The 26,279-nt window shown below is 47.3% G+C and overlaps 1 protein-coding gene across 2 annotated transcripts; it reads left to right on the forward strand.

Moving 5' to 3' along the window:
* On the forward strand, positions 1-25,973 carry AK1 (adenylate kinase 1). 2 transcript variants are annotated; one of them, XM_063316135.1, is made up of 14 exons: positions 1-110; positions 7,474-7,660; positions 8,063-8,224; positions 8,720-8,892; positions 9,725-9,838; positions 10,140-10,331; positions 11,185-11,275; positions 12,465-12,544; positions 18,095-18,137; positions 20,171-20,206; positions 20,754-20,917; positions 21,328-21,444; positions 22,804-22,995; positions 24,435-25,973. In XM_063316135.1, exons 1-14 carry the CDS (start codon positions 48-50, stop codon positions 24,501-24,503), a joined length of 1,683 nt encoding a protein of 560 aa, XP_063172205.1. In that variant the 5' UTR covers positions 1-47; the 3' UTR covers positions 24,504-25,973. The 2 variants fall into 2 exon arrangements, with proteins under 2 accessions (XP_063172205.1, XP_063172206.1); XM_063316136.1 differs by lacking the exons at positions 1-110; positions 7,474-7,660; positions 8,063-8,224; ... (3 more) ...; positions 11,185-11,275; positions 12,465-12,544 and adding an exon at positions 14,259-14,354.
* The last annotated feature ends 306 nt before the right edge of the window (positions 25,974-26,279 follow it).

Below are 26,279 nucleotides of genomic sequence, written 5' to 3' on the forward strand. Positions count from 1 at the left end.
GGCGAGGAAGGGAAGGGAAGGGAAGGGCCGAGCGTCCCGACAGGGCCATGAGCGACCCAGCCGACACCGGCGACTACGCTTCCCGCCGGGAGATCCCGCGGCTCTTCGAGGTAGGTCCTGGGGCGGTTTCTCCGCCGGATCAAGCCCAGTCCCGGGTGCCAGGCTCTCCTCCGAGCATGCACAAAGCGCGCCGGGCGCCGCGTCCATCGGCCCAGAGCGCAAAGGTGCTCGGGGTGGGTGCCCAAAGTTTGCCCAGGACGCCAAGCGGGTCGCGAGGGGCTCGCCCGGGGGCTGCTGTCTCGCCGGGGGAGCGGGGAGGGGCCGTCCCGGAAAAGAGTCCCCAGGAAAGGAGGGAGAGGGTTTCTGAGCATAAGCAGAGCGCGCTCTGGGGATGGGAAGGCTGCAACTAAATTCGTGGGCGTCTGATACGAACCCCTGATCCGTGAACTGGCGGCGGGTAGCCTGCTGGAAAGGGAGGGGGGAATGAGCATCATTACCCCCCCACCCCACCCCACCCCACCCCACCCCAACGCTTAGAGGCTGTGGAAAGTTGTTTTCCCACAGTTGGAGGGCGCGACGCGGCGCTTCCTCCGGACCGACCCCAGCCTTGGGGAGAAAATCTGGAGTTCCCCCCTTGCGTTAAGGCATCCCTGGTCCTGTTTGGGGTGGGGTTGCCCCCACGATGAATGGCTTGGTGCCATGCAAGAGATGAGTGCGCAGTGGGAGTCAAACCACCAGGAGGCATCTGAATAATTTGCACCCGGACATGTTGGAATGTGGGAGATGTGGGTGCCTGTTCATCCTGTGCCACTTCGTCCTGCCCACTCCCTTTCCATCTTTTTCTGGAGAAGCCCCAGCAGCTTCAAGTTGATATCTAAGGTTTCCTTGAGCCTTACACTCTTATTTCCTTGCTGAGTGGTGCCCAGGAATGGGGCAAGTGGTGGTGAGTTTGGGTGGATGGTGGAATGCATGGCTGGATCCTCATCCCCAAATCCCAAAATTCAGGATAGAATTCCTGCAGTAGCTCTTTGGCTTTAGGATAAGAGCCCTGCTGAATCAGGAATCCATCTGCTTGCTCCCCATCATAACTATATGGAAAGGTAGACTGCCTCTTCATCGGGATGTTCTATTTTTAAGAGGGATGGCTCTTTGCCTGGAGAAAAGAAAAGCCACTTTGTATCAGGCAAAAGGGGATGTTTTGTTTATTGCCGTGATTTTGTTTCCTTGTAGTATTTACCATCCCATCTTTCAACAGAGTCTCAGGATAGTTTATAAACAGTTCCAAAACAAAACACGAAAAAGTTACATTGCAGAAAAATGCAGTGAAAAAGGCCCACAGCAATTTATAATCCGGGCTTGAAAGCAGAATGGAATGGCCCTTCCCTTCTGATGCGTTAACAGTACCTTCTGCAGCGAACACTTACAGATATACTACTCCTACGTATGCAGGCTCTCTATTCAGCCACCCCAGCTTACAGCTTTTAATGGGTCCATCAGGTGCATCAACTCAGACCAATCTCAGAAGCCGTCAAAATTTGTACGCAATAATAGTGGGGCTATGGATTCCCCATAGCCAGACGTCATGAGAACCAGTGTGACGTTGTGTTAAAGTTGCCAGTGTAAGGCGAGGTTCAAGCCCACCTGACCACAGGAAGACTTTGGGACCTTTTGCATCCCAGCCTACCTCCCAGGATTGTTGTAGAGATAAAATGAGGGCAAACGCTGCCTTGAACTCCTGGGGCAGGGGGCGGGAAGCTGGAATCAAATGCAATAAATAGCAGTGGCAACCCATGAAGGGCGTAGGATGGCCAGAGACCCCCGACGGATTTTCCCATAATGCATCAGAGCGATGCTAACACCGCAGCATTCTGGGACATCAGAAAGGGACGCTAAATTCAGCTGCTAATGGCCTTGCACAGATCAGCAAAGTCTCTTTCTCCTCCAGTGATTTTGTGGAGAACTCTAAATAGTGAGGGTGTGATTGTACATAGCAGCATCACAACACAGCAGACATCTCCATGGCTAATTCCTGAGAGCTTTTTTACAAGCATGTCTCTCCAGCAGTTTAAAAAAAAAGGAGCTAGAGTAATGTTTCTCAGTTTGAGTGACATTAAGACCGGTGGATTTCAACTCCCAGCATGCTGGCTGGGGAATTCTGGGAGTTGAAGTCCACCGGTCTTAAAGTCACTCAAACTGAGAAGCACTGTGCTAGAACGTGCAAGTTAAACCCCAGTTAACCCATCCTTCCTTTCAGACATTAAGATATTCCCCAAATGCACAAGATCAGCATAGGCTCCCCTGAATGCAGCTGACACACTTCAAAATAAAACAGGCAGGAGCACCAAATTAAGCACCTTCAGAGGAAAGGAGTGCCTCTGAGAACGCACAGAGGGCTTGTTGGGTTTTGAGAGGGACGGGTGGAAAACGCACTTTCTAAGCAGGTTGGCGTAAAATGTCTCCTTGCCAGCAAACCCCAAAGTTTCTTCTGGCCCCACCATGCGGAAGTTTCCATCCAGTGAGAAACAAAATCATTGGGAAATTTACCAGCGCTTGATTTGGTTGGCGAGTTAAACTGTTACTCTTGGGAAAAGTCCAGGAGTTTAGCCTCAGGCTGGCAGTGAACGCTCCTCCCGCTGAGCTGCAGGTCTGTTTCCCAAGTCTTTCCTCCTGGAACAATATATATATTTTCCAGAGAAAGAGAGAGGAGAAAAATAACAAATACGTGGAATTTGTGTACCGAGCCCATCACTAATTTGATATCCCATTTAATCAGCAAAAGCTCCCTGAGCCCCTGAAAGGGCAAATGTTGGTTCACTTAACTTATTCTTCCCCAACCAGCTCTCCAAGGGGATAGGGCTAGGCTAGCTGGAGGGTGATGGGAGTTGTAGTCCATGACGTGTAGAAGGCACCAAGGCCAGAAAGAGAAGCGGTGGGCGGAATGAACACAGATAGAAATGTCATCCCTTAGCAACCCAATCAGTAGCTCTTCCTCACAGTGTTTTCAGATTCACTGAGGACTAGAATGCTGCTCAGGAAGAACCTCTTGGAGAATTGGGGAATAGTCAAAGCAGGTAGATTTTACTGATCTGTTACACACACACATGTGTGCACACCCTGGCTTAACCTCTGAAATCTTGACACCTCCTGGATTTTGTTTACTGCTTCTGCTTTACATAAATGGGACAATTGGCAGCTGATGGAAGGAGGCAGGAATAAATAGTAACTTGAACCGTGACTTTGATTTCCCTTGCTGGGTTCAGAACCAGAGCTGATGGAAAGAGGTGGGGAGAAGAGAGGGGCCCCTTTTGGATCTTAAAAGTTGTGTTTTGCATTTTGAAAAGAACTGTGAACAAATAAAAGTACAGGACCAAGTTGGATTCCCCCTCCTGCTTCTGAAGAAACGATCCTTTCCTTTGCGACTGATCCTTTGCCAGTATTTACACCTTTTGCTGCTACTGCAAACACGGAAGTTTGCACTCAGTTAGTGCTAGAAAGAAAGAATAGCTTGGAAGAGTCCCTGGTTGTTCCCCCTGGCTGGTCCAGGAAGGACAGAGTGGAGAAAACTGCCATTCAAATTGCACATAAATGTGCTGTGGATTTCCCCACCCTTAAAATTTGCTGCAGGGTCACAGTGCTCCTCCTTTGTTAGTTAATAGCCGTAGTATTATTTTCCTTCCATTTTTTTCTTTTCTTGATAGTATAGTTTTAGTAAATAACATTTTGTTGTTTATTCGTTCCGTTGCTTCCGACTCTTCGTGACTTCATGGACCAGCCCACGCCAGAGCTTCCTGTCGGTCGTCAACACCCCCAGCTCCCCCAGGGACGAGTCCATCACCTCTAGAATGTCATCCATCCATCTTGCCCTTGGTCAGCCCCTCTTCCTTTTGCCCTCCACTCTCCCCAGCATCAGCATCTTCTCCAGGGTGTCCTGTCTTCTCATTATGTGGCCAAAGTATTTCAGTTTTGCCTTTAATATCACTCCCTCAAGTGAGCAGTCTGGCTTTATTTCCTGGAGGATGAACTGGTTTGATCTTCTTGCAGTCCAAGGCACTCTCAGAATTTTCCTCCAACATCACAGTTCAAAAGCATCGATCTTCCTTCGCTCAGCCTTCCTTATGGTCCAGCTCTCACAGCCATATGTTACTACGGGGAACACCGTTGCTTTAACTATGTGGACCTTTGTTGTCAGTGTGATGTCTCTGCTCTTGACTATTTTATCGAGATTGGTCATTGCTCTTCTCCCAAGGATTAAGCGTCTTCTGATTTCCTGACTGCAGTCAGCATCTGCAGTAATCTTTGCACCTAGAAATACAAAGTCTTTCACTGCTTCTACATTTTCTCCCTCTATTTGCCAGTTATCAATCAAGCTGGTTGCCATAATCTTGGTTTTTTTGAGGTTTAGCTGCAAGCCAGCTTTTGCATTTTCTTCTTTCACCTTCATCATAAGGCTCCTCAGTTCCTCTTCGCTTTCAGCCATCAAAGTGGTATCATCTGCATATCTGAGATTGTTAATGTTTCTTCCAGAGATTTTAACTCCAGCCTTGGAGTCATCAAGCCCAGCCTGTCGCATGATGTGTTCTGCATACAAGTTGAATAGGCAGGGTGAGAGTATACAGCCCTGCCGTACTCCTTTCCCAATCTTAAACCAGTCTGTTGTTCCGTGGTCTGTTCTTACTGTTGCTACTTGGTCGTTATACAGATTCTTCAGGAGGCAGACAAGATGACTTGGTATCCCCATACCACTAAGAACTTGCCACAATTTGTTATGGTCCACACAGTCAAAGGCTTTAGAATAGTCAATAAAACAGAAATAGATGTTTTTCTGAAACTCCCTGGCCTTTTCCATTATCCATTGGATATTGGCAATTTGGTCCCTAGTTCCTCTGCCTTTTCTAAACCCAGCTTGTAAATCTGGCAATTCTCGCTCCATGAACTGCTGAAGTGTACCTTGCAGGATCTTGAGCATTACCTTACTGGCATGTGAAATGAGTGCCACTGTTCGATAGTTTGAACATTCTTTAGTGTTTCCCTTTTTTGGTATGGGGATATAAGTTGATTTTTTCCAGTCTGATGGCCATTCTTGCGTTTTCCAAATTTGCTGGCATGTAGTATGCATTACCTTGACAGCATCATCTCACAAGACTTTGAACAGTTCAGCTGGGATGCCGTCGTCTCCTGCTGCCTTGTTATTGGCAATGCTTCTTAAAGCCCATTCAACCTCACTCTTCAGGATGTCTGGCTCTAGCTCACTGACCACACCGTCAAAGCTATCCCCGATATTGTTATCCTTCCTATAAAGGTCTTCCGTATATTCTTGCCGCCTTTTCTTGATCTCTTCTTCTTCTGTTAGGTCCTTGCCATGTTTGTTTTTGATCATACCCATTTTTGCCTGGAATTTACCTCCGATGTTTCTAATTTTCTGGAAGAGTTCTCTTGTCCTTCCTATTCTCTTGTCTTCTTCCACTTCTGCGCATTGCTTGTTAAAAATAATTCCTTATCTCTTCTGGCTAACCTCTGGAATTTTGCATTGAATTGGGCATATCTCCCCCTATCACTGTTGCCTTTTGCTTTCCTTCTTTCTTGGGCTACTTCTAGTGTCTCAGCAGACAGCCATTTTGCCTTCTTGGTTTTCTCTTTCTTTGGGATGTATTTTGTTGCCGCCTCCTGAACAATGTGGCGAACTTCTGTCCATAGATCTTCTGGGACCCTATCTACTAAGTCCAGTCCCTTAAATCTATTCTTCACCTCCACTGCATATTTCTTAGGAATATTAGTGAGCTCATATCTAGCTGATCTGTGGGTCTTCCCTAATCTCTTGAGTCTGATCCTAAATTGTGCAAGAAGAAGTTCGTGATCTGAACTACAGTCAGCTCCAGGTCTTGTTTTTACCAACTGTATAGATGTCTGCCACCTTTGGCTGCAAAGGATGTAGTCAATCTGATTTCGGTGCTGTCCATCTGGGGAAGTCCATATATAAAGCCGTCTCTTAGGTTGCTGGAAGAGAGTGTTTGTTATGCAGAGTGAGTTGTCTTGGCAAAATTCTATCAGCCTATGTCCTGCTTCGTTTTGTTCTCCCAGGCCATGCTTACCTCTAATTCCAGGTGTCATTTGACTGCCCACCTTAGCATTCCAGTCTCCCGTGATGAAAATAACATCTCTTTTAGGCGTGTTGTCCAGTAGGTGCTGCAGATCCTCATAGAACTGCTGTACTTCAGCTTCTTCAGCATCTGTGGTTGGGGCATATATTTGGATCACTGTGATGTTAGATGGCTTGCCCTGAATTCGAATTGAGATCATTCTATCGTTTTTTGGATTGTATCCAAGCACTGCTTTAGCCACTTTACTATTAATTATGAAGGCTACTCCATTCCTTCTGTGGTCCTCTTATCCACAGTAGTAGATCTGGTGGTCATTTGATGTGAAGTGGCCCATTCCAGACCATTTCAGTTCACTGACGCCCAAAATGTCTATCTTTAAACTTGACATCTCACCAATAACCACATCCAATTTGCCCTGGCTCATAGATCTTACATTCCAGGTTCCAATGGTGTGTTGATCCTTAGAACATCGGATTCGCCATTCACCACCAGCACCATCGGCCGCTAGCCGTCCTTTCGGCTTTGAGCTAGCTGCGTCATCACGTCTGGGGCTAGTTGAGCTCATCCTGTGTTCCTGCCCAGTAGCATTTTGACCATCTTCCGACCTGGGGGTCTCACCTTCCGATGGTATACCGACATATCTCTGGTTGTACTGATCCATTTAGTTTTCACGGCAAGAATACTGGGGTGGGTTGCCATTACCTTCCCCAGGGATCGCCTTTAGTCTGACCTCTCTGTCATGACCTTCCCGTCTTGGGTGGCCCTTCACGGTTTAGCTCATGGCATCATTGAGGTGCTCAAGCTCCAGCACCACGACAAGGTAACAATCCTTTGCTGAAGAGTAAATAACGTTACTACTTTATTATTGTTTATTTTCTGATGGTATGTAGATATATTGCGAGCTCTTGCACCGAAGTCAAATTCCTTGTATGTCTAATCCATACTTGGCCAATGAAGTATTCTATTCTATTCTATTCTATTCTATTCTATTCTATTCTATTCTATTCTATTCTATTCTATTCTATTCTATTCTATTCTATTCTATTCTACTCTACTCTACTCTACTCTACTCTACTCTACTCTACTCTACTCTACTCTACTCTATGAGCCCAGCAGCATGTAAGGGCCTCTGCTTGCTCCCCAAAGCAAGATCACTGCCCTCCTTTCCCATGTGGACCCCTGACATCCTCTTGTGGCTTCCCCCCACCTCTTCCCATCCAGGTGGGTGGAAGCAAATTTGCTCCTAAAATTTCTTTTAAAGGAGAAAATGCCTTTGCAGACGTTGTCTTAAGAGGAGGGTGGCGTTCTTAAGTTATTTAGGAACAAGATCCTTAAAAAAAAAATCAGCTGTCTCTTTCTGCCTCTCCTCCTCCAGAGCATGTTGACAGGTCTGATGTATTACCGGCCTGAAGATCCCATCAGTTACCTTGAAGGCTGTTTGAAGAAAGTCCGGGAAATGGGCGGCCCAGAGATGTTGCAATGGGACACTTTCATCAGCCGGGAAGAGCTGGCTGTGCAACCTGCTGCTGGTGGGCTGAACAAGAAGCCCATCTTCCCCACAGGTGGATGTCCATTCTACAGGTGGTATGTTTTGGAGTTTGCCACTGGGTTCTGGCAGTCGTGGCAAAGTCTGTGCATTAACTCCACTGTGGTCCGAACCATGTCCCCCAAGCGCCCTTCCCTCTGAGAACCATGGGGGTCTCCAACTCAGAGATTAAATGTGGAAAGAGAAGACCACTTTTGGGCCCTGGGGACAGATGCTCCATTTTTATCAGAGAGTCTCACTTGCACAGCCCTTAACCTCCCATTATTTTATTCATTTATTTTATTTATTTCATATCCCGCCTTTACTAATTTTATAAAGTTATACAATTTTATAAAATTATCCCTGTGTCTCACACGTCCCCTCTCTGATGAGTTTCCACTCCTCAGCAAGGCTGTGACCACTTTTTTCTCTACTGCAGGGCCCATCACAGCCCCGTCTGGCGCATACCAGGACGTACCCCCCGTCAAGAGCCAGTTCTCCATTGAGAGTGACTCCGAACTGACTGAATCCACTGGGTTAATCCAAGAATACAATGTATTTGACCCCGAACATCCCCATCCAAAGATCATTTTTGTGATAGGTGAGAGTTTAAGTCGGAAGAAAGATTGGGGTGGGCGAGAATTGCAGTTCCTTGGAGGTGGGGAAGGCCCAATTCCCTACAATATTATCTGTGTTTCTCTCAGGACCATCAGAGCTTCACTGGGGGGTGGAGGGATGAAACCAACATCAGAGGAAGAAAATAGCATGTGGAGAAGGATCATTTACCTGTCCCTTCTCTCCACAGCCCCAGAAAGAATCTCCTTCTCAATCTAGTTTTCTTTGGGGCAAAAAGTTCCCACTGGTGCGAAAAGAGAGAAGTGCCCATGGATCTTCTTTCCCTGGTCTTTTTTGCAGTTAAAAATGAGATGTTGCAGGACTTTAGTACAAGAGAGAAGGATTAAATCTCCCCTTCCTGTCTTCCGGGTACCTTGTCTAGACCTAACTCCCCCATGGTTGACTAATTCTTCTCCCAAAGCTTTGATGCCACTTCAACCCTGCTTCACATCACACTGATCAGCACCTTTTTCCCTCACAGGGGGTCCCGGGAGCGGGAAGGGGACTCAGAGCCAGAGAATGGCCTCTCACTTTGGTTTCGTCTGCATTTCCATCGGGGAAATCCTGCGCAGTCAGATGATCCACCGTGCCACCAGCGACAAGAAATGGGAGTTGATTGCTGAGATCATTGCCAATGGCGAGTTGGCCCCACCAGTAAGCAAGCGGGCCTTAAAGCTGCTGTCGGCCCCCCTGGCTCATATGGTTTGGGCTTGTTCTTGGGCATTAAGAGATGTTGGGAAAAGAAATGAGGGCTAAACATGCAGGTCAAGAATATTCTGAAAATTGGGCACCAGTAGATGAATGAAGAACTGTTTGATCATGTATTGCCGCAACTGAAAGATAGTTTTATTTCAGCTGGTGTGCCGTGGGCTTGCTTCTAGTCTGCCATGAGATTTTGGCCTTATTTCCTAAATCCTTAGTGTGTAACTTAATAAAAACGCTACAACTTCCCCTCAAACCGTTTTTAAAAATACATCTATGAGATTAATGATTTTCTGTTGTGCCACAGAACGACTGCTGTGTTCAATATTGTGCCATGGATCCAAAAAGGTTGGCAACCATGGCTCTAGTTGAAAGAATATAGCGTAGACCGGGGTTATTCGGAGTTGTCGTTCTTCCAAAAAAGTTAGTGGAGAGAAAAAGGAAGATGAGTTGATGGAGGCAAAAGAGAGAGAAATCAAAGAGAAATAGGATTTGCATTCTTTTCTGCTTCAGATGCTAATCTGAGTCAGAGACATTTTGGGATTGCTCCAGCATTATCAGCCAGTGAGATCTGGTTATTTCCAAACCAGGATTATATCAAACTTGGCACCTTTCCCCCCCTTTTTTTAAAGGGCTCCTCCATCCTTCTTCTCATGGCCTTACTATGCAGGCCATAAACTGGGACTGATTAGGGGAGAATGCTCCTGCTCTGTTTGGGTCTACAAAACACCCCATGGCAACAGGTCCAAAGTTGGCTCCCTCTTGGGATGTCTGTGCTTTTCAGGAAACGACCATTGAGGAGTTGAAGCATCAGTTCATCAAGCAGCCAGACGCCAAAGGATTTGTGGTGGATGGATTTCCCCGAGACATCGGCCAGGCCTTCATGTTTGAGGAGCAGGTATGATGACGTGTCCCGTAGGGTCCCAACATTCAGCACCGAAAGATGGTAGGTCGGTGTCCTTCTTTGAGGCCTCAATTCATTTCTCCACCTGATTTTCCAGAATGTTTTCCCTGCGTCTTTCAGCTGAGGTAGAGAGACCAACCTGTGAGGCCATCCTGGATTGTGGAAGTGAATCAAAGAGGGGAAGATGTAGAGGGAAAGAGAAGGAAGTCCTTGGAATGGAAAGCAGGCAAAGCAGGATCAGACCAGTCCAGGATTCTCTTCCCATGAGTCTATCATCTATCCTTGTCTTTGTTAGGTTGGTTCTCCAGACGTCATTGTGTTCCTGGCTTGTTCAAGCCAACAGCTCCAGCAACGGTTAGAAGAACGGGCTCAGGAACAGGGCCGCTTGGATGATAACCCCCAGGCCATTAAGCGCAGGCTGGAGACCTTCAAGCAGAATGCTCAGCTGATCGTGAAGTACTACCAGGAGAAGGGAGCCGTGGTCCAGGTGAGGACAGTGAGGGTGGGAACCCAAGAAGATGTTTTGGGTTTGTTTTTCAATGCATCTCCCAGTGACACATCTCTTGGGAATTTCATTTGCATGGAAGATGGACCGGAAACAGCATCATGCAGCTGGTTTCCTGGGTGACCTCAGTTAGAGAAGTCACACTGCTGAGGTTACTAGAGAAGAATTGTCCTTCATCAGGGCAAAAAAGACACTTAGCTTGGCTCTAGAGCAGTGTTTCTCAACCTTAGCAACTTTAAGATATCTGGATTTCAACTCCCAGAATTCCCCAGCCAGCCATGCTGGCTGGGGAATTCTGGGAGTTGAAGTCCAGATATCTTAAAGTTGTTAAGGTTGAGAAACACCGCCTTAGAGTCATACATCACACTGAAGATGGTGGTCAATATCTTGCCACTGTTTTCCATTGTCACACACATCTCTTTGGATGTCAACCTTACGAACTAAAAGCACTTTTGGTATCTCAAGGAATTTGGTTGCTGTGTTATCAAATCAGTTTGGTCCAATTCAAGGTGACATCTGCTTTTAAATCTGCTTTTTTGATATTACTGGAGAACTGCTGTATATGATGTTTGAGTTTTGTATTTCTTTGGGCTTATAGGCATGCAAGAGCATGCACCTTTGCAAAATCAATAAATAGATATGGATACAAACGCCCACCATGACGTCTTCTCCGTCCCTTCTCTGAAGGGATGTTAGAAGGTGCCAAAGACACTTGCAAGGGAAATCCAAAAAGTATGAATATTTTTTCATACATAGTTGGGGGTGTAACAGAGCAGGGACTTGCCCCAGCCCAACATGGAGAAAAGATTGATAACGTATTTCTTCTCCTTTTCAGTTCGATGCAGACAGAGAAGAAGATGAAACATTTGCTGCCATCAGCTCCTGTGTTCAGCAACGGTTGCATCTAGATGGAAAAAGAACTCTAGGTGAGGGATGCATCCACCCACATCAAGGGACAAAAGGGATGAAAATAACAATGCCTCCCCTAGGAAAAAAACAGGGACCATTGTCCTCTGTTGAGGCTGGAGACCATCTTCTAGAGAACTTAGAGAAGGATGAGCCTCATTTATGATGGAGTTTTAAGGGTTAATAAAAGAATTCCAAGCAGCTAACAACAATCTTGCAGAGTAGAAGCGTGAACCAAAACTTGCACATTTAAGCTTAATTGCGTTCAGAAATAAATTCAGTCTTCGCACAGTAGTTAGATGAAGAAAAAAATAGAGATAGCTTACATTTATTCAGTAGATCTGGATACAAGTAGCTTCATAGTAGAAAGCACTTATTTATCACTGATTCTTTGTAGACATTTTCTATGGAAATAGAAATGTCTGCGTGCAAGTGAGAAGAAAGGACGAGAGCTGCATTCTGCAGCACCTCCCACTTGCAGGTGTGCCAAAAGGGTAATGGAGAGTGTTAATCCCCAAACCCAAGAAGAAGGAGGAAGTGGAAATCAGGTGACCCCCGCGACATCCCACAAGCACAAAAGAGATGTGTTTACTAGAGAAGTGCCCTTTTGTGCTTATGAGACAATGCTGAGTTGACCCCTGATGATTCCAACACTTTGCTCCTCAAGAATGGGTTGATAGCTCATGTCCAACCAGATGAAATATTTGCAGTGGTGGTTTCAGCCCTTTGAGGTTGTCCAGACAGGAAGCAAAAAACCATGAGGATTAACACTACTTTCCAGAGAACTTGAGAGGGTCCCATCTGAGACACCTTCTCTACCCCCATTCCTTCTGTGGGCTAAGATATCTCTTGTCCAATCTTTGCCCTGGCTGAGGCTCTTCCTCCTGTCTCCCAAGGTTATTCTGACAGCCCATTATAGGTTCACAGCTCAGCAAGTGTCCTCCATCACCAACTTCTGCCCAACTTCCTCTAGCTGCAAAATCCCTCCTTTCATGATGCACATCTGGGGGCAGAATAAGAGGGTTGTTGGTTATTTGCCCAAACATTTAGATTCAGTTTGTGGGGTTCTTTCATCTCCAGAAATCCCAAATAAGCGAACTTGTGCCTTTGGACTCTCCTTGGAATGCTGGCTGTGATTTTCCGACCAGCAGTGTGTTGTTTTCTCCTAAATCTCATCTAATTGTCCTGTTTTCTGGCTCTGGGGTCCAGATTTGGCACTGCCATCTCCACTGCACAGCTCCTTCAGCCCGAGCCAAGACTCTCCAAAGGAAGAGAAGAAAGAAGAGCAGGTGAGGTCAACACCATGATACAGACCAGACCTGGATCTTGGCACGGCTTCCAAATTGTTGTTTTCCTGAGCTTGGGTTGAATCAGAAGCCTGCTTCCTTTTCATCAGGCCAGAAGCCGAAATTGACTGGGTGGGAGTTCCTGGTGAGAAAGTGTCAGAGACAGTGCCAGGGGTCAAGGACTGACATTGATGGAGCACAGGCAATTAACTTGCCTGTTAAGGAAACAGGAATAGAAGGAAAATACTGGAGAACGCCAAGAGGCAGAAGAAACATGCTGCTGGTGGACAAGGTCAGAGCTACCAGTGAGTTCAGCCAGGGCCCAAAGTGGAGAGGACATCTCCTTGGTCGGCCCGCCTCCTTTTTCTCCCTCCCTCTTTTCATTCTTTCTTTCTCATACTCCTTTTCCACTTCGCTCTTCTCTTTCTGTTTCCCTTTTTCATCCCCAGCAAGTCAGTCCCACCAGAGGTCAAAAGGAAAGCCTTCACGTGGGTTCTGGAATTCAGCTGAGGACCACCTAAGACTCATCTCAGAGCCTTGGATTGCCCATCCTTGCAAGATGCTCAGATGGAATCTTCTGGATCCAAATCCCATGCAATCCAAAAATTCTGGTCTGTGGGGCAAAAACAGCCTTTCTCAACTGGGGTTCCATGAGAGATCATGACTGAAAAAAACACACGCTGTTTTTCATATATATAACGTCCTCTATCTATGTGGTCACTCGGAGTCCAAAATGACTTGATAGCACATAATCATTGTTCCATGCTCCGTAAGCTGTAGCTACCCTAATTTTTATCCTTGAGCCCTGAAAATTAATTCAAGGGTTCCTCTAGGATGTAAAGGTTGAGAAAGGCTGGGCTAAGAGTGGAAATTTGCTACTTGAAACTACTTTTAGAGGACACAGCAGGAACTGAAGTGGCACCTTCTACAAGAGGAATCCGTTTGGGGGCAGAGTCCCCAGGCGATTCTATCTGGGTTCATTTTCTTCTAACACTTATCTTGCTGGGACACCTGTCTGGGCTGAGCATTTATGCCTGCATATTTCCACTTACATCCATGCCCATCTTTACCGTAGGCAGTTTTGAAGTTCGCAAGTGATGTGTCCCCTGGAAGAAGATGCTTTCTGCCCACTTTCTTGCAGGTGCTTTGCCTTAGTGGACACATTTATGCATTTCTGTTGAGCTTCTTCATACCCTTCCCAAATGTGACTCTTTTGGCCTGCAGTCCTGGTTTCTTCAAAATCTTTGGCCCTTCCAAAATCGGTGTATTTGTCTGAACGTGCCGATGGTGGAATCCCTCATCTCTTGGCTCTGCTTCTGAGCAACAGCCAACTTGGACCTTGCCAATCCAGGGGGTCGCTGATCCGGGCGTCATAAGACACAAGAGGTCACCACCCTGATCCTGCTGCCCCACCAATCACAGGATCTGCTACTGGTAGGAACACTGGCTGGTGACAACAAAAAGTCTGTCGGTTTGTCACTTTGCAAAAAGACATGCTAAGAGATCCGTGTTCAGGCTTTTATCTGTTTACCTCTGAATGCCCTGAAGTCCATCCTGGAAAGATTTTAGCCTTTCTATGGATTTTCTCTTTTTCCTATCCTTCTGGCTTCTAGACTTCTCTCTTCTCTCCCATCCTCCTCATCATTGCTATTCAGCTCCCGTCTCTGGGCATCTGTGGCCTCCCCTGCCCCTCCTTTTTCCCGTCATGCCTTGAAGAGTCTCTATATAGGGTGGTAAAAATAACCATGCAGGGTGACCAGGGGTTGAGAAAACAGCCTGCTCCCTTTGTCTTCTTCCATTCCAGCACGGAGAGGTAAGGCTGAGCTGTTTTGCAGGATTTTTATTTTCCTAAATGCAGGACGTCCTTCAGGGCAGACGCGGGGAGATAACAGCTCGGTTGGCCGGTGGATGCATTCGTTTGCTACTTTTTCTCATTCAGCCCAAATCATCCGGAAAGAAGAGAACATTTCTCTGGCGGTTAGAGAACCAGCCCAAGGCTGGGCTTGTGGCCATTTCTTAAAGTTTTTACTGACATGCAGTATATTCTACCCCTGGCCAAATGTTGTGCTTTGACCCACAAACTATTTGCGTGTGGGTCTGGGTGTGTGTTCATCGGCTTGATCCTGCACCCACTTTGGGAAGGCACATAGTTGCAATAACCTTGGCTGACCTCTTGAATTTCTCTTTCTCTCTCTCCCCGTTGCTCCAAATCTGCTGGAGAGGGGTCTTTTAAGTCACTTTCTCAAGGGGGGCTGTCCCGGTCTTCCTCCTGCCCCAAGAAATGCAACGTTGGACTGCTCAGCAGCTGGAATTTTGCATGACTTTACTCTGCTTGGCTCCAGAGAGGCTGATTTTCCCTGCCACAGATTTGAAATCCTAATAGAACATGTCCTATTGGCTAACCATGAGAATAAATTGAAAAGTCCCCAGCAAGATTTGGAGGCAATAGAAAGGATAGTTGCTGTGCAGGGGGTGGAGAATTATAATAGATGGAGGACTTCTGGATGCTGATTTAACCAAGACAGAGAATGGTCCTGAGAATATACAGTTTTATTTTCTTTCAGCTTGTTTCTTTGTTTCTTGAAGTATATTCTCTCTTTCCAGCTGCAAAAGACAGCATGCATAGCAGTCTCTCCTGTCATTTTTCCCCACTCCACAACCCCGCTGTAGGGTAGGCTGGGTTGAGAGAGAATGAATGGCCGTCTGGAGACCCTTTGCAGCTAAGGGTAAACTTGAACCTGGGATGCGCACAAGGAAGCTAAGCTAAAATGCAGGGCGTCCACAATGGTTTTAACTGCGCTGCATGGGGGGAAATCTAAGCACCTTCCCCCCTTGTTCTTTGCAGTTAGAAAACTAGCACAGAGGTTCCCTCAGATGTCACATGCTAGATTTCTCTAGGGAGGAAGTCCTGGGTTTTTCTGTTGCCTTTAACAGCCAGTGTGTTTGCACACCCAGCCCACACACACCTGCTGTACACCTCTCATTAAGTGCTGCGTCATCTCATTATGATGATGGGGTAGCTCATCATAATGGTAATATAGCCTGGATGTTAGTGTTGAAGATGTAGTTCAAGAGCCAGGCCTGATGAACCATCACAATCCATTCTTCTTTTGGACCCTGGACGGCCTGTTCCGGAGGATGTCCGACATATTTTTCAACTGACTGGAGAGAACCTGGTATTTTGTAACCTCCTATTTATTTTTGGCATTTAGAGAACAACAGGCAGGCCCTCTGAACCATCTGGGGCGGGGGGGCTGCCCCATTTAAAAGGCAGGGGACGGAGGAAGAAGCAAAGTTGGCTGCTTCCTTACCCGGCTGGTTCCTTGCCTGCAGAAAGCTAGCTTCTCAGGGCAGTCTCCCCCACGCTGACTTAAACCAGCCTTCCCCGCAATCCCGTGATCTAGACAGCAATTCTAGGCAAACCTGTTGCCTTTTAGATGGGTTTTTTTCCCGTAAGCAGGGAATTCAAACTCCAGACATGCCTCAATCCAAGAAGGTCAGTACCATTTGCTTTCCTAGGCCCCCTGCTTTAAACTTTGGAAGAAGTTTAACGTTTTGCCCCGCCGCCCACCTCCCCTTCCCCCAGCAAAGGTGTGGATAGGCTCTCCAGCAGAGATTTACAGCCGCCGAGCCGCGCTTTGCAAAACCTGCAGGGAGTTCACCTTATTAGGTGCAAAGAAAACGATGTGTAACTGGACCTGGATCCTTCTCTTTCTCCAGTCAAATGGTGCCAGCAGTCTATTCCTGGAGTCCCTCCTCTGGACTTCTTCCTGAAATTACCTTCTCAATTTTATTTTTTGGGATGGAGCAACATTTGGAAGAACCCAAATTAAATGCCATCTGAAGGTGCTTCAGAAGTGCAACCCTGATTCAGTTGACACTTTGGAGAATGCCCCCAGGAGGTGGGCTTCAGTGGCTGACATTTTGCAGCTGAGAAACTGAGGCCCAAAGGGAGGGTTCCAGAATCAGAGGCAAGTTAGGAGTTGAAGCGGAAATGCCAGAATTTGTGGACGGCTCAGACCGGAGCAGAGACTTGGTCTGAATGAAAGAAAGCCATCTAGTCTGGTCAGTAGAGCAGCTGATCCCAAATCTGGCCCCTCTAAGAGAAATGGGGTGGATCTTGTGGCATTTGTTGGTGTTCTTTTCCCTGCCAACGGTGGAGATATGGCTCCTTTTCGCAGAATTGAAGTGAAATTGAATCACCTAAACAATCATAAACCGAATGGTTTGGGAAAACTTAGCAGGGTTTTTCTTGAGGCTGGCAACTGTACGTCCCGGTCTTCATTCTGGGTTGATGGATGGATTATATGCTATCAAGTCAACGTTGATTCTTAGATAGGTCCAGCCGACTGGTCCTTCAGCTCTTCCTGTGCTGTGTTCGTCCACCTTGCAGTGCTCATCTGCACTCCTGCAACCTCCCAAAGGGGAAAAAATTAGAAAGTGGGGTCCCCATCTTTTGTGACGTTCAATAATACAGAACAAGGGACAGGTTTGGCTGTTTGGATCATTTTTCAAGCGGGAGGGAGACGGATTCGAGGAGTGGTCCAGGTTTCCCCAGCCAGATGTTTGCAGCTTGTCCGCTCACGACACCCACCCTGCCTGGGGATGATGGGCATTTTAGTCCACCCTATCCACCCGAGGCCGACCTAGGCTGGAGAAGCAGCTGAGAAAAACAACTGCTTGATCCTAGAAATCAAATCCAGCAGAGGGCAGGGAGCAAAAGATGGATATGGAGAACTGAAGCATCCTTGCGTGGTCCTCCCATCTTCTGCTTTATCACCCAAAACTGCCCTGTCTGAGACACAGCAGGTGCCTGAGGACTTGTGGGGACTTTCAAAGCAGAAGTTGCTCTGATTTTCCCACGGGGACATCCTTCCTTGCCTCTGCCTAATTGGCGCGCAGGCTCACTCGCTGAGGGCTGCCTGTACATCCGCCGGAGGAAGCCAAAACAGGAAGCAGTCGCCATGGGAACGTCTTCCCAGGTGATGCATCAGAGGTATTTTTCTCTTCCTTCCACCATTCACGCAGCTGAGTCAGAAGCTGCTGCCTGTTTTGCAAACTAACAGCCATCCATGGGCTTTGCTTCCTCCCTTTCGCAGTTCGCAGGGTGAATCTACCGGGGAGGGTTGGAGAAACAGCTCAGTAGGATCTCCTCTGCATTCAAGGCTTAACCTTCTCCACCTCAGATCTCCCAGCTGGAAAAAAAAATCTAGCAGAGTTATTGTCTCCACTCCAGGATTGGCTGTGGGGTTCCAGAATAGATTGAGGTAATGCTATTTTATTTTATTTTTTTAACGTCATCCAATAACTGTAGGGATAATAGAAGCTTTTATTTGCCTCTGAATGGAGTTGGCAGTTAGGAACATCTGGAAATGGGAAGGATTTCAAGAACAGGCAATGTTGGGAGAAGGTGCAAGGACTTATTTTTGCCCACGGCCCTGAATTATTATTCTTTCTGAGTTTGGAAGAGGAGATTGGAGCAATCAAGGAGGTTCCTGAGCCTTTGGGGTGGCTCCCTTTACCAGTCTAATCAAATCTTCCATTTTCTTTCAGGTAGAGGCCTTTGTCACCCCAGAACCTCTCAGAATGGCGGCAGGTCAGTGAATTTCCCTCCCTCCCTCCCTCCCTTCCTTCCTCAATTTTGGTGGGTCTTGATTTGCCCTTCAGTTCATTCAAGGCAACTTGTCATCTGAGAAATCTCGGTTGAACCTCACCTGCCAACACCTCTTCCAACTTCTGGGTGCCCCATGATGCTCTATTCTTCTAGAGAACAACACCAAGCCACCTCAAATATGTTTGCTGCTGTTGGTCAGATGGTTTCTGAGTTGAGGCATTACACTGTGGTCCCCCTCAGCTCTGAACTGTGTGGCTGGAAACCCTTTGACCCAACATCACAAGTACATTTTTTTTTTGGCATATCAATCCAGAGCACTGAATATGTGGGTGAATTTTAGCCTGTGGTGGAACTTCTGAAGTCAGTTTACGAAGTTGACTTGCGAAGTTTGTAACACACCAGATTCTGTTTCATACCAAGCTATGTCCTCTGTCTGCAGAATTCGGTTTGGCCTGTTCTGGGTGGTGGCATCTCTCCATCATTGGTATCCAACTTATGATTGGGGCTCATATGTTGGCATTCAGAAGTTCAGCTCTACAGCTGAGTTACAGCTCCTACCGTCTACATCTCCCCAAAACTCCTTTAATTGGGTGCTAAAAGGAAGAAAACGATACAAAAACTCTAATTCAGGCATTTTGACTTGGCTCTCAAGATCTCACAACTTCCTTACTGGTCGTTTCCCCAGCTCTGCAAAGATGTAATTCTAGAAAGCTGTAATCAAAGGAGAATTCTCATTACATGAAACCTTAAACTGGTGGCCTTATTTTTAGCTCTCCAGCTTGGCAGTCCTTAGATTTCCACCCATCCCAGCCAGGTCTGGAAAAGTTTCCACGCTCTTGAGAAGCATCATTCAAAGAAACCGTAGCAGAATGCACCCCTCTATTTTGTGTTCCAACATTTGCAGCGCACAGAAATCAGGAAATGAAACTCACAGGGAGTAACTCCTGCAGTGCCTGAGACATTTATTGTGAAATAACTTTGTTAAGGAGTGTTGTATCAATTTATAGGGGGGGGGGGGAGGATTTGGCATTGCAAAACAAAAAAGGAATTTTAGCCCTTCTCTTACACTTAATTTGCTTTCTCGCTGTCCATCTTTTTTTTATTTTGAGAAGCAGTTACAAGAAGGAACGTGTGTGCTTTTAAAATTCCGCTTAGAGCATCAATTCCCTCCATACATTTATTTCTTGATCTGCTGTGTTTTATCTCATAAATGCATAAAAGTCCCATATAAAGCCATATGGCATCTGATTGTGGATCCGTGGACTCGGTAGGCTGAAGTCTGCTTGGGAGAGAAGCCCACCCTTTTGGGCTAATGGTCCTGAAACCATAACTGAAAACCCACCCCCCTGAAGATATGCCCCCTTTTCTTAAGGCAGCTAGAAATCCATCAGATGAAGTAGCACTTTCCTAAAGGTGTTGGCCTCTTGTACAATGTTCTGAATTTCTCAGGAAAAATGCCCTGTTGGGTTTGTAGTGCAGAAGAAAGTGGAAAGGGCAAGTCATGTGGTCCCAGAAAGGTGACCTCTCCCATCTCTTGAAGCTTGAGATGGTTCCCCGTTCCTCCAACAAAGCTTAGTCCCTCCAGATGTTTGGCATCTGCACCATAGCAACCATCTCCCCGGTAACCTATGTTGGCCACACGGCCCATAGCATAGCCAAGCCCTGCCCAGCCATGGAGGGCAGGTGGACAGAGGTTCATGGAGCAAAACAGTGCTGAAAAAGAAAGATAATCAGAGGCGTATTTTTTTAAAGGGGGGTGGAGTAGAGGACAGAAGAAGCTGGAGGGTGGGGCAAGATGGGCATCCAGTGTTCATATGTAGAAGTTGGTTCTGCAAGAGCTGGAAAAGGTAATGATCAAATGAACCTTTCCATCCTCAGATTTTTTTTTTTATTTTGGTGGGGAGAGATCCTTTTTAAAAATGGGTTTACAAACTGAGATGGGGGCCTTGGCTGAGCAACCAAGAAATGGCTTGTCCGCCAGAACGTCACAGATTTCTCTCCCTTTTTTCTCGCAGAAAAATTGAAAAACCACAAAATCATCTTTGTCGTGGGTAAGTCTTAAGCCATCTCAAAATTATTTCCTTCGGATCCCACGGGGCTTTTAAGGACTTTTCAGCAAAGATAAGGCGGGACTAAATTTCTCTCAAAAATTTTTGGTGAGAGTAGAACTCAACAGGGTCCTTGTTAGGCTGGGAAGAACATGCATAAAACATATTTTGGGTGCACAGAAAGGAAAGGAACTCTACAGATTTGGCTCTCCGTGCAAAGGTCTTTTAAGAATGTATGGCTTTGCTTTTCCATTTCAGAAAAAAATGTCCCAAGCAGAGTTCTGAGTTTGTATTTAGATGTTCCATAATTTTGTAGATTATGCTGAGAAAATGTCTCAACGGTCATCCAGCGGGGCATTCTCCAAATGCAGTGAGCACAGTGCCCGTCACTTACACCACCAGATGTGGCTTTGGGCAGTTGAAGACCCCAAAAAGGTTGGGTGGGCCTGCACTAAAAAGGGTCTCAGCTGCAGCTGTCTGGAAAGCCACCATCCAAGCCACATTTTTTTCTTCCCCCGTTCTGCGTCTGAATGCGCTGTGTCCTCTGCAGGGGGACCAGGTTCTGGGAAGGGGACTCAGTGTGAGAAGATTGTCCAAAAATATGGCTACACCCACTTGTCCACCGGTGACTTGCTGCGGGCGGAGGTCAGTTCTGGCTCCGAGAGGGGGAAGAAACTTTCGGCCATCATGGAAAAAGGAGAGTTAGTTCCACTGGTGAGTGCAGAGGAACCAGCTGATGTTTCTTGGCCTTGAAATCGTCAATGCCGCTCCATCTCCCAGCTCTTAAATCCCAACGCAATTGGCTCCATAAGTAAAACATACACCCTGCACCAAAGGGAATGTACCTGCACACCACACCACAGCAGCCAACACAGATTCCCAGGACCTGGAACTGTCTTGCATATTGCTCGGCCTTCCTTCTATTCCTTCCCCAAATCTCTGCTTTTCCCCAGAAGCCAAAAGATGGGCAACGTGCCTGAAGGCCAGGTTTGGCAGGGGAACTGAAGGTCCTCCCCTGTTCTTCCCTGTTCCTGGTCCTTCCCTTTCCCTGTTCTGTGAATCCACAGCTTTGGAATTCTCCTCAAAGTTGCAAAATGCCCCCTTTCTCCTCTCTTTGTCTGCAGGATACTGTCCTTGAGATGCTGAGGGACGCCATGGTGTCCAAAGCAGATAAATCCAAGGGCTACTTGATTGATGGTTATCCCCGGGAGGTGAATCAGGGCGTGGAATTTGAGAAGAAGGTAAGAATGAGGTGGAAGGGTGGACCATCTTGGGAGGTGCTTGGCTGGTTGATGAGGCTGGAAATGAAGAGCGGGAACCAATATTCAGGAATGTCTCTTTCCTCCTTTGCAAAATATTAATGTTTCCCTCCAAGCTTTCTCTTTTCTTCCTGGGGAAAACTATTACCTGGGTGTGGAGATGGATTTGCAAGGCATGTTCGAGCAGAGTGCCAAAGCATGTGGTTTGCATGATCAAAGTCCTGCGCTTGATTTCCAGCAATTCTGGCATGTTTCTCCATCTTTGCTTGAGATAATTAAGTCAGAAGTGGTCAGAGAAAACCAGGATGCTTGGCCAGCTGTGCAGAAGGCAGTTCTGGGGCTCACGGGCAAATGAGGGTGGGTGCAACCGTTCTTTTTTTTCTTTGCAAGGAAGTGCATTTGAACAGAAAAACGAAAAGTGGAGTTACAGGGTGTGTGCTGAAGGACTAAAAAGTGAATGGGGGAGGATACAATATTTGCATCTGGGTTTTTTCCCTTATCTCTCTCAGCATGCATTAATTAGTTCGCTTGCTTTGCTGTCGTGCACCATGTTTTGCTCAGTCTTAGGGAATGTGTGCAGTTGTGTGCTTTGTCTCATTGTAGGCTGCAATTGCAAACTTGTGGTCTACTTTTGGGGGCCCAGACCCCTGCTTTAAGAAATGTTTTATATTTCACACTTACACACCCAATTGCATAACCTGAAATATGTCCAGAAAGTTTTCAAACGGCTTTAAAATGAAAGGTTTGGGTGGACTTTTCACTTGAATTGTCCAAGATGCTGGAAGACGCTGCTGAAAATCCAGTGGAATGTAAATGTATCTGAATGCAGGGGAGCTTTTGACTTTGAACATGATAGGCGTAGTTATTATTGAATTATTATTAATATTATTGGAGGACCATTCTTCAATGTATGCTCCCCCCTGTAAGACCTTGATAAGCCACAAGATGGCAGTGCAACCTTTTCTTCCAATGCTCTGCTTGACCAAGAACATTGATTTATTTTAGCATCGAATTATGGTTGGCTGTTGTTTTAGCTAAATCTAGTAACCATTGATTGATTGATTGATTGATTGATTGATTGATTGATTGATTGATTGATTGATTGATTTTGCCATCCCGTCATTGTTGGTCCTTTAATAGGAGGTGCCAGGTGAAATTTGCAACATGGCAAGATGAGCTTAGAGGACTTGTGTAGATGACCAAGTCATTGCAAAACATTTGCCTGGTCTCCTCCTCCTCCTTCTCCTTTTTCTCCTTCTTTCTTCCTCCCCCTCCGTTCATCCCTTTCCCTGGGTGTCTTCTCGTCCCCACCCTGATCTCACTTTGACCCTCCCTGGACAGATCACTGCCCCCAGCCTGCTGCTGTACGTGGATGCCGGGAAGGACACCATGGTGAAACGGCTGCTGAAGCGGGGAGAAACCAGCGGGCGCGTGGACGACAACGAGGAGACCATCAAGAAGCGTTTGGAGACCTATTACAAGGCCACCGAGCCTGTCATCGCCTATTACGAGAAAAAGGGGATCGTGCGCAAGGTGGGTCAGGTCGGCAGCTTGAAGTCTCTCACAAACTCGCCCTTCCTCTGGTCTGGCGGTGCCATTTCGGGGAGCTGTATGTGGGGCTGGGGAGCGGGTTCATTTCAGCCACATTTTCTGGCATGAGAATTATTGGCTGAGCCCTCTGCTTTTCTCAGTGCTCTGGCTGTTGCTTCGTTGCTTTGAGAATGCCTGGGTTAGCGCATTGCTGAGGGCCACTGGGGGAGGTCCCCAGAATACCCCTGAAAATGGCCACTGCAGGTAACACTGGCCGAATGTCTGGCTAGTCTTCAGACGGGGAGGCTTGGATGAGGGAGGGAGGGAGGGAGGGAGGGGACAGGGATGGAAAATGAGAAATAACAGCTGTTCCCTATGGAAGTTTCTTTCTTTCTCTTCATCCTTTTTTCTTTCTTTCTTTCTTTCTCTTCATCCTTTCTTTCTTTCTCTTCATCCTTTTCTTTCTTTCTCTTCATTCTTTCTTCTCTTCATCCTTTGCCTGCCTTCCTTCCTTCCTTCCTTCCTTCCTCCCTTCCCTTCCCTTCCCTTCCCTTCCCTTCCCTTCCCTTCCCTTCCCTTCCCTTCCCTCTTGAATGGCATGTCAGGCTCCGTCTCTGCTGGGAATGATACCCAGAGTATTTTGAACTGGCCTTGCCCTGGCAGGCCACGAAAGGGCTCCAGTCCCCCTCCTGAGCTGTGAGGATGGGCTGGAGTCATTCATAATTCTCAGGAACTTCCATCCAGGTCTCATCCTGCCTGGCATAGCAAGGCACTGACTAACTGGCTGCCAGCGGAGGGAAGAGGCCAGCGCCAGCAGTGGGAGGATTTCAGAGAGGAGCGGAGGGGAAATAGCATTTGGGTGGGAAGACAGACGTGGAGGCTTGACCTAACCTGCTGCAGGAGCAGCGTCTGAGGATGGGTCCTCTCCGAGAAACAGAACGGCGGGCCTAACCTTCAGATGTAGATGAGGTGCATTTGGGTTTCCCTATCATGCTAAGCCATTCAGACATGGCTTATTGAATGAAGAGGTGTTGAGTGTGCTCAACAGCAAAGCCACAAAGCATGGTTTGAAGGCACCAAGCTTGGCTTCCCCTTGGTGCCCCCATGATGGCTTAGGGGGCTGTATGAACCAGGACCCAAAGGTGGCCAGGGAGAAGACCAGATCCCCCAGACTAGACCAGAGGGGTCTTCTTATAGTCCTCACCTTCCCTCAGCCCTCTCTCTTTGGAAGCCATCTAAGACAGTGGGCACCACCCCGAAGTTCAACCTGGCTGCCCTAGGATTCCTTTCAAGTAACGGTGATCCCTGCACTGGCAACCTGACCTCAAGGCTTATGGTGGGGCGGGGACAGGGGGGCAAGGATGCCTTGATATTGTCTCAGAGGGAGGGCAGCTCCAGAATTCCCCTGGTGAGCCCCCGCTGGGTCTCTCTCTTGTCTTCAGGTCAACGCCGAAGGCTCGGTGGACGAGGTCTTCAAGCACGTCTGCACTCATCTGGATGCCCTCAAGTAAACCACAGGAGAAGCCGCCTTGCTCTTTGTCATCCCCCCAGACCCGGCCCTGTGTAGACACGCCCCCGAGCGAGCGCCTCTCCTCCCCCCTCCCCGCCGGGCTGCCTCCCATTCCATCTCCAAAGGCCGCGAGGGAGGAAGTGGCTTCATCCTGTTTTCGTGGACAGAGCCCCATGGAGGAAATTTCAAGGACAATGCCTTTGGCTTCCTTAAAGCTTCTCTCGCAGAGGAATGCTCACTTTCGTGAGATGAGATGTTTTTATCCTTTTTTTTAATGAGTTTTTCACCCTCAGCCAGGGGTGGTGAGGGGGGAAGCTGTCTTTTCATTCCTCCGTCCAGGGGTGGATCAAGGGTAGAGAAGGTCCTGTGGATTCCACCCCAGACGAGGTGGAATGAGGACAATCTCTAACCACTCCAGAGCTCCTCGTTGGACAGCAGGCCCCATTCTCCCCAACATTATGCAGATGTGAAGGGATCCTTAATCCGGCAAGAGCTGGAGGGTGATGGGTGTGGAAGTCCAAAACCTCTGGAGCACCTCCTGCCCTTTGAACCTTGACATGAATAATTCAGAACAAGCTTTTGAGACTTTGAAACCTCCTTGAAACCTGCAAAATTCTTGAACAGGCTGATAATTTTCTTCCCATGAGGTGGAATAGAGTTGGCCCGTTGGCCTGCCAGCAGTTATGAACCTTTAGAACAGTGTTCCTCAACCTTGGCAGCTTGGAGATGTGTGGACTTCAAGTCCACACATCTTCAAGCTGCCAAGGTTGAGGAACACTGCTTGAGATGCAGCCTTTCTGCAGGCAAGGTCCACCTGGCCAATCTTGCTCTCCTTCCTTCCCAGGTGACAAATCCTTTAGGCCTTCCTGGGTTCCTGGTTACAGAATGACATGGCCCCAAAGTGGGCAGAGGTGCAAAAGCTGCTTTTTTTTCCCATTAAAGAAAGAGAAAGGTGGGTGTACCTCTTCCTATGCCAACGGAAGGCTCAGGTGATGGGCTTTGTTCCTCCACACACCCCACCCCATTCCCTCCAGCATGTCAGGGGGAGAGTCCCCACTCCTCTCAAACTAGATCTCTGTGGGCCAGTAGAGCTTAATTTTTATTTGGAAGGAAGAAATGGAAGATTTCTTCCAACATACAAACTCCAGCTGGTGCTATGAAGTAATTCAACCATCCTAAGAAGAATTCAAGCTTGCAACTTTAAAAATAGAAATCCAGTGAGCGTGCAAACTTTCTCCCTGGAGAGAGGAGAGGGAAGGGGGTGCAAGGATGCCCCCACCAGAAGATCAGGCTATTTTTTCAAGTCTTTCACCCCGCCACAACCCAAAGTCTTGGATCTGTGTATCCTTGTGTGCTGAATTTCCTTAGCAACTAAACATTGCCTTTTCCTTTGTCCCCGGGCGAATTTCCCTTTCTTCTTTTATTTGCTATCTCTAAAGTAGCTGCTCTGCTTTAGGGAGGGCGAGAAAAAGAGAAAGATGGGGGGAGAGGGTAGAAGGAACCAAAGAGGAGGATTTGGGGGGGGGGGTCGCTTCCTTAACAAACACAGTTGCCTCTTTTTCTGCCCGTCTTCTCAACAGCAGCTTCTCTCCAGATTTACAGTTAGGGTTTCAGCACATCCCAAAGGCTTTCTAAAGATTTCTCTGTTGCTTGTCGCCTCTTTTCTCTTCATTTGTACAGTGATCCCAAATATTTATTACAGATGGGGAGGGGAGGCTGCAACCCTCTCCCACCCACAGTCTTAAACTCCCAGAATGTATTGATCAGATTGTTATTA

Source organism: Candoia aspera, chromosome 16 (assembly GCF_035149785.1).
Source record: "Candoia aspera isolate rCanAsp1 chromosome 16, rCanAsp1.hap2, whole genome shotgun sequence".
Taxonomy (NCBI): Eukaryota; Metazoa; Chordata; class Lepidosauria; order Squamata; family Boidae; genus Candoia; species Candoia aspera.